General features: G+C 53.8%; 6 protein-coding genes across 6 annotated transcripts; 3 read left to right on the top strand and 3 right to left on the bottom strand.

The window, feature by feature from the left end:
• Positions 1 to 52: 52 nt before the first annotated feature.
• On the bottom strand, positions 53 to 1,978 carry BU26DRAFT_139524 (uncharacterized protein). Its single transcript, XM_033819797.1, has one exon. It carries the CDS (start codon positions 1,652 to 1,654, stop codon positions 233 to 235), a length of 1,422 nt encoding a protein of 473 aa, XP_033689506.1. The 5' UTR covers positions 1,655 to 1,978; the 3' UTR covers positions 53 to 232.
• Positions 1,979 to 2,303: 325 nt separating this feature from the next.
• Positions 2,304 to 4,407, bottom strand: BU26DRAFT_527587 (uncharacterized protein; the record flags this gene model as incomplete). Its single annotated transcript, XM_033830790.1, has 3 exons — positions 2,304 to 4,248; positions 4,299 to 4,338; positions 4,395 to 4,407. The coding sequence occupies 3 exons, from the start codon at positions 4,405 to 4,407 to the stop codon at positions 2,304 to 2,306; spliced, it is 1,998 nt and encodes a 665-aa protein (XP_033689505.1).
• Positions 4,408 to 4,561: 154 nt separating this feature from the next.
• Positions 4,562 to 6,037, top strand: BU26DRAFT_514401 (uncharacterized protein). The gene has a single exon (XM_033827829.1). The coding sequence runs from the start codon at positions 4,631 to 4,633 to the stop codon at positions 5,609 to 5,611; it is 981 nt and encodes a 326-aa protein (XP_033689504.1). The 5' UTR covers positions 4,562 to 4,630; the 3' UTR covers positions 5,612 to 6,037.
• A 430-nt stretch (positions 6,038 to 6,467) lies between these two features.
• On the top strand, positions 6,468 to 8,123 carry BU26DRAFT_583127 (uncharacterized protein; the record flags this gene model as incomplete). The annotated part of the gene is made up of 2 exons (XM_033834556.1): positions 6,468 to 6,922; positions 7,210 to 8,123. 2 exons carry the CDS (start codon positions 6,468 to 6,470, stop codon positions 8,045 to 8,047), a joined length of 1,293 nt encoding a protein of 430 aa, XP_033689503.1. The 3' UTR covers positions 8,048 to 8,123.
• A 934-nt stretch (positions 8,124 to 9,057) lies between these two features.
• BU26DRAFT_500237 (uncharacterized protein) lies at positions 9,058 to 9,623 on the top strand (the record flags this gene model as incomplete). Its single annotated transcript, XM_033826485.1, has 2 exons — positions 9,058 to 9,510; positions 9,564 to 9,623. 2 exons carry the CDS (start codon positions 9,058 to 9,060, stop codon positions 9,621 to 9,623), a joined length of 513 nt encoding a protein of 170 aa, XP_033689502.1.
• Positions 9,624 to 11,305: 1,682 nt separating this feature from the next.
• Positions 11,306 to 11,785, bottom strand: BU26DRAFT_400349 (uncharacterized protein; the record flags this gene model as incomplete). The annotated part of the gene is made up of 2 exons (XM_033822792.1): positions 11,306 to 11,475; positions 11,533 to 11,785. Coding segments are annotated over 2 exons (423 nt in total), but the record flags the coding sequence as incomplete, so codon positions are not given.
• Positions 11,786 to 12,432: the final 647 nt, after the last annotated feature.

The raw sequence follows: 12,432 nt of genomic DNA, 5'->3' as shown, positions 1-12,432 counted from the left end.
GTCTCAAGCAAACTACAATTCACCTTCTAGATGCTAGACTGGGCAAGGTGATATGATTTCTCGATACTCGATATGGCGAGCTGAACAGAATTAGAAATGCGTGCAATACCTGCTATTTATTGAACAAGTAGGAATCATTGCACGCCGGAGGCCATGCATAGCTCATTACTCATAAGTCGTATCCGAAGTATACCGTTACAATGCAGCGCCTATAATCTCCTCTTGAAGTCCTTCACGATGGCTTTGGGAGTCCGGATATTCCCCTGTCATCCTCGACGCGGTCAAAGAACGACTTGTCCTGGTCCATTGCCATCTCCAAGTCTGCGGGACTTGCTGTCGCCCTTCCCGACGATAGGCCCTGGCGATCGAACCTATGCGCCACATACCAGCGCCTAGACATCTCTCTCCACGACTTGCGCTCTTTCAACACAGCAAGCCCGGCATTATCGGCATCAATTTCTTTGCCCGACCAAGTAAACCTGATCCGTCGGATGCTTCCGAAGGCCAGAAGAAGAATGCGCACAACGAAGGGAATATCCTGCAGCGGTGTGTTATATATATCTAGCGTGAGTGTGGCGAGATGTAATTCTCTTGCGTAATCCTGGATTTGGCAGCGCCAAAGGTACTGTAGCCCGCGTGGACTGGTGGGGACGGGAGGCTGGAATAGTTCGAAGATGGGATCGGGTGCCAACCAACGGAGGCAATGCAGCAGTGCTATCTCCGAGAATCTAAAAGTGACATGCCTGATTTCTGCTCGTTTCACTGGACCAGCCTGCCATAGAAAGTTCGTAAAGCCCGTAACCTCGAAATGGAAGTCGGTCGTCCTGTAGACCCAGGGAACCAGGTGCTTATTCAGCTCTTTCGAAATTCTGAACATAGCGGCTAACGGGATATTGGATTCTTTCCTGGGATAAAAATTGCGGAGAATGATGTGCGCTGTCCGGCGATTTGGAAGCTCTGCAATACTATCGCGACATGGCCGATACATGCCAGTCTTACCGGCAGCGACTCCTAGTATCGTCTGTTGAAGCTCCAGTGGTAGCCTAAGAAATGGAAGAAAGAGCGGACGGATGACGATGGTATTGCCTGCGGGCTGGGGCACTACTTCCGAGCGCCACTTCAGGGAGTCGTCCAGCCGGCCGTATAAGCGGAATTTCCTCTTCCTGCCCTCTGCTTCCCGCTTCATGAAGTACTCTTTGCTGAAGAAGTCGCGGGCGCTCATCCAGCCTGCTCCGCATCGGACCACCATCTTGTACCTGCCCTCCCCGCCTCGCGGAGGAAAGAGTCGAATGGCGATCTGTTTTCGCGCATCCGTCCAGGCACTATCTGTCAGGATGCACTTGACAGACTTGCCGAGCTCAATGACGTCTCCTGCGTTTTCGAACGGCGACAAAAGACTAATCTTGCCGTTGAAATATGCGCTCGAATCGTGATTCAAAGACCATTTCGTTAGATGATCTAGGAAGACTCGTCGCTGCTGATCTTGAACCCACGCCGTGTTGACCGGATTCCGGGGAGATCTGCTGGATGATGAAGGCCTTGGCGACTTCCTTGGAGAAGACGAAATAGCCAAGGCCGTGGACGGTTGAGCTGCGGTTGGGGTAGCGGGACAGCGTGGGCTGCAAGTTTGGATGCAGTTCGGATTCGTCATCATGAAGGACCTCAATGGACCGCGGTAATGAACGACGTTGCGTGTGGAAAGGATCCAGTCAAATCACGGATGGCCCAATAGAATCTGATATCGAGTTTCCCGTGAGCCCAAAGTAACGGAGGTCTCGGGGCTGGCGTAACGCTAGTAGTAGTAGTAGTAGTAGTAGTAGTGAGGGTATTTCCCTCTTCGAAGACAGACCACACAGGCCTGTGAGGTCAGGAATCGAACAGAACACGGTGCTGTCGATGCTTTGGTTGGCTGCACATGTTGTGGCCCTCCTCGCAAGGTTGGGCTCGCAAGCGGGGTCGGCGACCGAGGTTCGCTCAACTGATATGGAAGATTCCGAGAGGTGCGATCTCGTCCCAAAAATGAGGGACACAATGGCGTGGAGTGAATAAATAGTTGGACAGGGGTGAGTTTTGATTGTTCAAGCGCTCAGACGAGGGGGCGATTCTGCCTGATGACGCCAACTGCCTTCATGATAGGCAGCTGCGACTAACCCAATTCGGTTAAGCGTAACAAAAAGAACTCTTCCATCTTCCAAGGTATCAGGATGTTAGCGTGAAGCTGCCGGGTATCTCAATACGATATAGAACTAAGTGGGACACAAGGTCCGAGGCTCCCAAACGAAAGGCGAATTCTCCGAAGCCTTTCAAGCTCTACCCTCAAGCCATCCTGCCGCCCTCTCCAATGCACTATTGAAGGCCTTGGCGCCCGACAAGAGTCCACCACCAAAAGATCCGACGTCTCTTCCCACAGTCTCGAGCAAGATGCTCAGCGGCACATCCGGGCCTTCATCTTCTCTACCTTCTCTCTTTGCGCGCTCTCGTCCGTTCTGGATCGCTGCCTGGATCTCAAATATATTGGCACTGAGCTTATTCCTTGCCTCCACCTTTTGTCTCTCGGCATCGTATTTCGCTTGCTCATCATCCATCTCCAGAGCAATCTCCTGTCTGCTGTTCTGTATAGACAAGATCTCCTTCCTTCGCTCAATGTTGCCATTCTTCAAGAGCTTCCTCTTTTTGAAACCCGAGCTAAGGGTATCATTCGCGTCCTGCAGATCCAGCAACTTCTCATTCAGGCTCTCTTTGAAAGCGAGAGTAAGGTTCACCTCGCCGCGAATCTCTCTCCGGCGTGCAGGATCCTGAGCTTTCTGCATCTTCTCCACCATCCTATTGATTTGATAATCGATGTTCTGTTCGAGGATCGTGCGCGTCGTGTCGGCGACTGTCACTCCCCTGACGGTTGAGCCCTTGATGCGCATGACGGAAATTGCCTGCTTCGGTCCGGTATACCTCGGACGTTTCAGGGGCGGTTTGTCGCTTGAGGCTTTGGCTGGTTTCGGTTTTAAGGCAGGGCGTGGAGCGGGTTCTGCCGGTTCCTCTTCCAGCTCCGGTGAGTAATTGTCCGATTCCTCAGCGGAAGAGATGTCAGCTATCTCCTTCCCGCGACGCACAGCCTTCGTAAGGGATGGCTTCGTTCGCGTTGCCTCGGGTGAAATCTCGTCAGCCGTGTCATAAGCATCACCCTCCTCTTGTACGTCGAGACTCGTCTTCTTCTGCTTGCTGGCTGCCGGCGTTGCCTGAACTTCATCTTCTTCGTCCATCACTACGCGTCGAGGCCTGCCGCGCTTGGCAGGGGGAGGGGCAGCTTGTTGTTTGTCTCGTTGCGCTTCGCTCGGCTCTTGCTGCTGCTTGGCTTGTTTTGGTGGTCCCGGCTGGGGGGTCTGCAAGGTAGATGTAGGCTGCGGCGGTGACGAAAGCTCATCCAGCTCCATTGAGTCATCCTGTACGCTACGCTGGGTCGGCTTCGCCTTGGCAATAACTCGCGGAGTGGCACCGCTCAATTGTGGAGGCGACAACTCGTCCTCGCTGTCACCACCGTCGTCGCCATCTTGTACAGCGCTCGGAGTCGTAAACTCGGGCCCAAAGTGGGAAGCGGAAGATAGCCTCGGTCGACCGTTCGGAAGGATAGCTGGTGTGATTGGCGGCGGTTCGGTAGACTTGGATCTCCGCACCATTGCAGTATGCGAACTGATGGACATACTGCTAATTCGACTGGCAATGGGTGTCTTCTCGCGTGCGCTACCAGAGGAGTCGCGTGGTTTTTCAGACACAGAAGCAGGCGTTCCTCCAGCGACAACCGACGGGTTGGGGCCTGGTTTCCGGATGCTCATCGTCCCCTCTTCCAGTATTGAAAGCTCATCCGGGATATCGTCAACCTCTTCACGTATGGGCGACACCATTCCAGGAACTCTCCTGCTCTTCTCAATCGAGTGCACTTCCTCAGGCCGGTCAGGGCTGAGCTCGTCTAGCTGTCCGTCGTCTTCGCTGGCCTGCGCATCCTTCGAGCCCCGCTTCCTCTTGCCCAATTGCGGCGTCACAGTGTTTTGCCTGGGTGTAATATGTCGCTGCGCGCTGCTGCTTCGCTGAACAGATGCGCTTCGATTACGTTGTGCGGATCCATTCGCGTCGCGTGGTGTCTTGTGGACTGGCGTCCGCCGCGACGAGCGTTGCGGAGGGAGCGACGTCTGTTTCGCTGGCGCTTTTGCGAGGCCCGCAATGTTGAAGCCAAAGCTCGCCTGGACTGAGGATGGTCTGCAGCAATCAATATAGGGAATGGTAGTGCGGAGTGGTGGAAGGCCTACCCAGCGCCGCGCACGCGCTGCTGCCGTCGCTCGTGGCGATCTAGAGGGTATTAGCTCAAAGCTACAGTAAGGCCGTATTATAATGAGAGTACATACCAATCGGCGCCATCTCGAAGGCGCAAGGATTGTGGGTTGGTTCTGATCGAGGTCGTGTGGTGGTGTTGACCGTTGTGGCTCCGAGGAAGACGCGCTAGGGCGGCGGCACGTGCAAAGCTTGGGCCTGGACGCGCGGGCCATGGTTCTTCCGCCAGCTCAAGCCTCACCACCACCAGCCACTCCAGTTCCCATGCCCCAATTCTCCTCCCCGCGGCCCTATTTGGTTTCAAGTAACAATGGGCTGGCTTTGGGGTGGCCGCGACAGCTCCGCCTCCAAAGATAAGCTCGACCCGTCTCTGCGCGACTTCCTCGAGAAAGAAGCCCCGACTGGCCCCAAACCCTCACTGCCCTCCAAACCCGCCCAAAAGCCCGCCGAATCTCATGCGCCCGAGCAGACACAGGCCGAAGCTCCACTACAACCTGCCGTACCCCCGCAATCGCAATTCCAAGACGGCCGATATGCACACCTCTGGAAAAACTACGTTCCCCAGCAAGTCCTCGAAGATCAAGGCAAGACCGAGCAGGACAAACTTCGCGATATAGTGGACGCGTACAACGACCGAAAAGCAGAAATTGGGCGCATAGCCCTCGAAAACTGCTCGCTCGAATACATGGCACAGTTCGACTGCTTCAGGAACCCGGGCTTTTGGCAAGCAGCTACACTATGTCGAGCAGAGTCGCAGAAGTTCAATCGCTGCTACGACGTGCAGTCCAAGTTTCTCAAGGCGCTGGGCTATCTCACTATGGACGCACGGAGCCCGGAAGACAGCGAGAGGATACAAATGCACGCGGACAAGCTGTACCACCAGATGCTGGAGCAGGAGGCGCAGATTGAGAAGGCGAAGGAGGAGGGCAGACCAATACCCAAGTTTGAAAGTGTGCTATCGAAGCAGAATGTTGCGCGCGCCATGGCGGGGAAGTTCCTAACTGCCACACCCGTATCCGAAACAAATCGGCCAGACGATGACGACGCCGAGGTCTGGAGACACATCAAGCCGGAGTCGCGGCAACGGTACGAGAAGCAGCTGGCAGAGATACCCCCCGAAGATCAGGAATTTGAGCGGAAGGCGTTGCTAGGAGAGCTGCGAGCGCAGACGGGCATGGCTAAGAAGGTCGAAGAGACGTTCATCGAGGAGCGCATAAATCGAATGAAGAGGAGGGAGGCCGGACAAGCGACAATAGGGGACACTCTCAAGCGCCTATGGGGTTGGGGCTGAAGAGCAACAATCCGGGTACACTGTAGGTTGTGTATAATTCTGTACCAATATTACGACGTACACGCCCGCCATTCTCCGCCACTTCCTGAAACTAAACTCACCATTCAAGACCATTCGTCCCTCGCATCACGCCCATCGAACAGGCCGGCGTATGCAATTGATGAGACTACGTTGTTCGGTCGCCTCAACAATGCTTTCTTATACATTGTTTTGACACCTCCCATCCTCAGGCCCTGCTCTATATCTCTCCTACTATTCCTTCTCCCAACCCCCTTACTCCTTTTGCAAATCAAGTCACCATCTACGCCCACAGCCGCGATGCCACCATCCGTTCCATATGAATCCGTTGCCCAAACTAACACAGTGGAATCCCACTCCATCATCGACCTCAACGTCTCTCCCCCTTTCCTCCTCATCTGCTTCGGCATCTTCATCTTTGTCTTCCAGATATACGCTGAGTTCATGTTGTTCGGCAGCGGCGATGACATGGAAGACGAGGACTACGATGTTGAGGGTGCTGGGGCTTTCGAGTATGATGAGCGGGATAGTGTGGGTAGTATGCTGCCATACGATCCGCAGGACGGATACGTGGCATGCGTAAGGCGGGACGAGGTGGAGGAATGCGAGGAAGCACCACTGAGTTACGAGGAAGTCGTTCGGGGTAGTAGGCGTGGCTGAAGGCGGAGACGGTGAGCCACAACCCCTGCATTGTGCGAGTCGCGCTCTACGAATACAGATTCCTCACTCCAGCTTGAATAGCAATTTCACAATGTCATCTAATTTGAGATTCTTATATTAGTCTATCCTTTCGAAATGTTCTCACTGCGTTTATTTGGCTGTCTGGTGGACTTCCAGAATGCCGCCAACACCAGCCCCACCCACCGCCCTGTCACCATCCACAACCCTCTACGCCATCTGCTTCTATAGTACCGTCCTAAATATCCTCTGCCTTGGCCTCTTTGTCACACTCGCCCAAACGATCGTCTTCTTCCTCCAACTCCTCCTCTTATGGCTTGGTTGCTGTGGCAGCAGGGACGAGCATGAAGGCAGATTTGGCTTTTCCAACGACGAAGAAGGTGGGGAGAAAAGGGCATATACAGTGGATATGCTAGATGAATATGTGGTTAGGGCGAGGCCAGAATTGCTTTCCCCTAATGCGTGGCATGATGCCGCGCAGAGACAAGTAGTTGCAGTCGAGCCGCGCGATTTTACACAGTGCGATGAGTCGGGCGAAGGCGTAGCCCTACAGATTGGAGAAATGGAGCCACTAGTGGCGCGGTTTGGAACCGTACCGAATTATGGCAGTGTTGGGTGCTGAGCGGGATGATTTACGCGGGTTTGAGATTCGCTCTACGTGGGACTTCCACGCCCACAGGAGGGACGGGTGATACATTTGGACTCAGGCTGGGAGTAAGACATATTGCCGGCGCGTGTGCGGGAGTGGAGTCAGTCTCGCGGCGAGAGTCTTGGTTTTCTTGAGACGTAGAGCGACCGCCGGTTCAAGTAACTTGGTTCAACCAGAAGCCGTCCGCTACTGTTGAGAAAAGCGCAGAATTGATTTTTCGAACGTTGAGAATATTTCTTTATATTTCTCTCAGTTTTTCCATCATCATGTCTACACCAGGGCAATCTCCGACCGCCGATACAAAAACCTTCGAACTCCCTCCAACAAACATGGGCATCTCCTTCCTGAAGCGCTACTCAACGCAGCTCTTCCAGCCCACAGCCACTAATCCCAACGGCGACAGTGAGAACGCTCCCCCGAAGCTCCTGAATCCCAGCACCTTCCCTCTGGACCTCCGTTCTGCTCCACAGCAATGCCGAGCAATATCCGAACCCACACAGCAAGCGCTCATCCAGCGCCAAATCGAAGCCGCAGCGCGCGTCCACAGGCTGCGCTCCTCGCTCGGCCTCGTAGCACCGCGGCGAAAGCACTCGAGCATTGCTTCTACACAACAACGCCCGGAACTAAGCGAAGCGAAGCACAGGCAGAGGGATAGCGCCGTGGTATTTGCTTCAGAGCCCGTTCTCCCACCGCTCGGACAAGATTTCTTGTGGCTTTCCATGATGTTTGTTACGAAGCCGCCCCCGAACGTGAAGTGCCGGATCTGTTTGGGAGCGATGAACTCGTGGGTATGGAGGGAGGGTGTGGCTTGGAGATTACATGGATGCGGGCATTATGTGCATGTTACGTGTTTTGAGAGCATGGAGTGGGTAGATGGCGAGGGGTTCCCTTTCAGCCGTGCAGAAAAGGAGGGCGGGAATGAAGAGCTAGGGAGAAAATGCTGGACTTGCGAGGGCATGAAGCGAGAAGCGAATGTGGTTAAGAAAGCAGAGCTGCAGGGGCGCATTCAGCGCATGGGGGAGATGGTATTCCCCTGGAAGGTGGACTTTCATCGTGTCGATGCTGAGCAAGGTATGACTCCCAAGCTGTAACGTTGAGTTCGTTCCTGCTCGGTTACACACAATGGAGGCCTCCAGGCTGAGCGTTCCTGACGCCGACACAGATGCTTGTCATGACCTCTCAATTTAGAAGTATAGTCATTTACCACGCTAGAGAATTCGATATCTATGCTGAAAAAACCCGTGGTGAGGAAGCTTACATGCCATTGGTAGGGTCGGCCAGCCGAAGGAAGGGCAGAAGTAGCTTGCTTCCTAAGTGAGTTCGTGTTATTTTGGACATCCCTTCGCACCTTTTCTTTGGGACGTTGATCAGTGCACATCTCCGCGCTTGTCACACTAAACAAGACGGCAAAACAAGGGTGGTGTGCGAAAGTCGTGTCCGATCTAAGAAAGATGGTGGAGAGGAACTCGACATCGAACTATCGTGCCAAGCTGCTAACCCGCGCTAATTCCATTTGGGCTGTACTCCATAGATTCCAACGCTCCGAGCCTGACTTTGTACAACACTCGACGATTTACCGTTGCTCCAGATCAGAAATGCGGAGGCATTCCGCGAACATTGTGTCACAGAAGCATCTCTCTGTGTTACTCCTGCCTACGGAACGCCGCGCTGAGACGCGCGATGCGCCAGAAGAATGAACACTACTACCCAGGGTGAGGCTTTCGGCTCTTTCGTCTACTTACCGACCTACATGTTCCTTTCCTATACCCCGCCGGTTCGGCCCGAGGTCCGTGCTCATTGGTTCGCAATGGTGATCTTAAGCCATCAGGGTGACAATCTGGGGAGGGGAGGAACACCCACGAGATCATTGTTTCGAATTCTTCACGGTGGCTCATCCATTCCTTGCGGAGTCGGCAAACAAGTTCGTCGGGGGTGCCATATCTAGATGAAGTATATATGAATGCAGTCCTCCTTCTCTGGATCTTCAAGGCCATCTCTCTCTGTCACTCGTTTTTACGCTGAGAGAGTACTACTCCTGTCTTCTTTTTACCTCTGCTCTTGCTTTAGTGCTTAGCACAGTGAGCTAGGGCAGGACACTAACATGCAGCTTTCCTTTGTTTTCCATTTCATTTCTTTCTTTTCAGAGCACAGAGCATTTCGAGCACACAGAGCATTGTCTTTTGACGTTGCCTTGAGCAGCCTGCTGACATTCTCAAAGCCACTCACAACAGAGCTTCCTCCGAATCAATACCTGGGCTGTTTCGTAGCCACCGCCACCAACGGTACCCGTCTCTTGGGGACCGAAGCCTACGAACAGAACGTCGCAGGCCTGACCCAGGAAGGGTGCAAGACTTTCTGCGACAGCCACGCGGGCGCGCCGTGGAAATACTTCGGCGTTGAATTTGGTCGAGACTGCCGTTGCAGCAACGAGACGCTCTTCATTCCTGTTCCAGCAGGAGCCGGGGAGTGCACGACGCCAATGAACGGCAGCTCCACGCAAGCTGGAGGTGGCCCCAATCGCGTTGTGGTTTGGCAGAACGCGAACTATACTACGGTATGTCTACTCTCTTTTTGCTCTTCTATGCTCGAAAGCTCTGTGCTCTGAAGTTTGTTTGCCTTTTGGGTGAGTATGTCTGCGCTTCGGCCCAGGCCATGAACCGGATATGATGAGTGGTGATATATGACAACGAGGATGGCTGGAATATTTGGACACCATGGGGAATTTTTGTAACATGGGCTCTATCTGGTAAGTCACTCCCTCTCAATAACGCTGTGGCTAACTAATGGGCAAGAGTGATGTCGATTTCCACTTTTTGGTCTTCGGCTCCGAACTGTCCGGTCCTACATCCGTCTCCAGCTGGGCCCCTTCATCCCGTCGGGAAGGAAAAGCTTCATTCATCAGTCGGCGAAGAATTCAGCCCCGCCATTGCTAGCAGCCCGGGGCCGTGGCATCTCTATCCTCGGTCCTCGTCACACAATTTACCACTCCTCGTTACGATTATCCACTCCAATCATATGTTGACCCATGGTAAGTATCACACACTAACATTAATCTTTAGGGCGGCAATAACGGCGGTAACAACGGAGGAAACAACGGCAACCCCCCACCCAGGCCTCAACCCCGCCCAAGCTGGCCTCCGAACCGCCCACCCACCTTGCCTGGCGACGGCGTCGACAACTATCCCCCCTGGTGGCACTGGGTCTGGGAGTGGGACTCGGACTTCGGCTCCGACGACGAAGACCGCAGGCCCTCGACTACCAGCACCACTCCGATTGCTGCGGCAACCATGTATGCGCCAGGACCTCAGGGTGGCCGGAAGTTGATGGCTCGACAGACTCTCGCGCCGGAGCAGTGTGCGGTGTAGGTGAGATGGGGGTCGGCTCGGGTTGTGTAGCGTGGGAGGATTTTGTGGAGGAGGAGTGTCTTGCTTGCGTGGATGGTGAGTGTTGCGTTGCGATTCGAGAGTGCTTCATGCTTACTTGGTCTGCAGATATGGTCTGGTATCGGCATCAGCGGCATCTGCATCCGCATTGGCATAGATAGCATAGCGTATCGGGTTTTCTTATTCGCATACTTGCGCGACGTTTGACCGGCAAGTGCACCAGTAGATAGTATCAATTGGACTGGTATAGTTCAGTACGCTCTGGTTCGGATCTCATCGCTTACTTGTTCGATTTGCACACTGGCCTAATTCTGCTTGGCTTCTTTCTTACTTTCTTCTCCTTGTTACCATGGTCTCGTTTAGTGTTCCTTCCTTCCTCATTGTGTTTCGGATCCTTTGAACTTCGGTAAGACCCCAGTAAGCGTTGCTTTGCTTCCGTCGGGTCCCAAGTTTTCCTCCGCATACCCAAGGGAGAGCTGGTCTGGGGAGGCAGGTTCTTAGGTGGATGATTAATGCAGGGGCGCAGAGGAACATCGGGTTATAAGAGCCTAGGCGCGGGCTACTAAGTATCATTGCCAAAGAACAGGTTGGTGGATATGAGATTGGAGGCTGTACTGGGCAGTGTTAGACGGGAGTGACGCGATTGTCCGGATGCAGGAATAGATGTCGCGCGTACGCGTGTGAAAACGACAACAAGAGATAGAGCTGACAGAGGAATGGAGATTACTTTGGCGCGCGGTAAATATTACCGCCCCGTTGAGCGAAGAGGAACGATGAGCGCGGGCCTCGCACAAGTTCTATACAAGCGGATAGGGTTTGAAGGAATTGCTTCTAAAACTTAAGCATCTGGAATGCTCTGCGCGAGCTACTGGAAATGCCCAATCTAAATGTTGAAATAGTAGGATACAGGAAGAATGAGAATGAAGTACCTGTCCGTCCAGCCCCAGTCCCGTATCGAGCCCCTGCTCAATAGTAATGGCCCTTTTCAAGCCCTATCATACCCTCCTTGAATCCATCCTCCTCCATGCCATCGAGGATCTGCTTCAGCTTCAGCCGCTCTGCACTGCCAGTGCCACCCGCTAGCCTTGGGTCCGCCTGGCTGTTACCCGCCGGAAGGATCCCACTACCAACCGTGCCTCCATTCTGCACAATCCCGGTGCCGTTGCCCGTCCCGCCCTGCCCGTCTGCGAGACACTTGAGACCCCCAAACTCCGGTATCGCCCAGTCGAGCCCCGGGAATCTGAGAGTCAGGACTTGATTCCCAGTGCAGTCGGCCTTTTTGAACAAGACACAAGAGCCGCCTGGATCGGGGCCGATTGACTTTGGTGCATTGGCGCCAGTGCCGGGAATATGGCATTGGTTGTCGGGCATTATCCAGGCGCAGTCGCCGCGGAAGTTGCGGTCAGTGCAGATATAGACCGCACCTGGTAGGCCACGGCGTTGGAGGCGGGTTTCGCGATGCTCGACGTGGGCCGCATGACGGGCGCCACGGCTTTGGATGTTCTGTGTGAAGCGGGAGAATGGGTGTGCCCGGACTGGCTCGGCGATGCCAAAGATGAAGAAGACGAGGTATGCGATGGCAGAAAAGGTTGTTGGAGAAAACATCATTGCTGGTGCAGTGATGTGGTAGTTTAAAAATTAAGACTAAGTAGAATCGAAATATGATCTTGGTCTAGCCAATTTATGGTGTTGTCTTTTGCGTTTTGTGATGTTTTTAGACAGGTTGGGAATATTTTTCTTCGAACCAGCGGGGGCTTTCTTTGTAGGCGTCAGTCAAGCCAAGTCATACGAAGGACAAAGAGTGCACAAAGCAATGTGATTCAGATGTCAACATACCACAATTGCACACAACCGGTGCCGCTTTGAAGACAAAGACCTGCTTTGGCTCCCTTGTCTTCCTCAAGTGACATCTGCCAGAGGTAAATATCTGCTGCTCAGCCCCATGCTGAAGACTGCACAGCAGAGGCTCAAGAAAGTGTGCACGCCATTGGGACGACGACGATGGGCTCGAGCTGGACCGGCGGAGGAGAACGGGAGCAAAGGTCGGGGCCTCGAAAGGCTCATATGAATGGACGAACAAAAAGCCGGACCGA

Source organism: Trematosphaeria pertusa (genome assembly GCF_010094035.1).
Source record: "Trematosphaeria pertusa strain CBS 122368 unplaced genomic scaffold BU26scaffold_2, whole genome shotgun sequence".
Classification (NCBI taxonomy): domain Eukaryota; kingdom Fungi; phylum Ascomycota; class Dothideomycetes; order Pleosporales; family Trematosphaeriaceae; genus Trematosphaeria; species Trematosphaeria pertusa.
The sequence above is the reverse complement of the archived record's forward strand: the minus strand, read 5'-3'. Positions and strand labels throughout refer to the sequence as shown.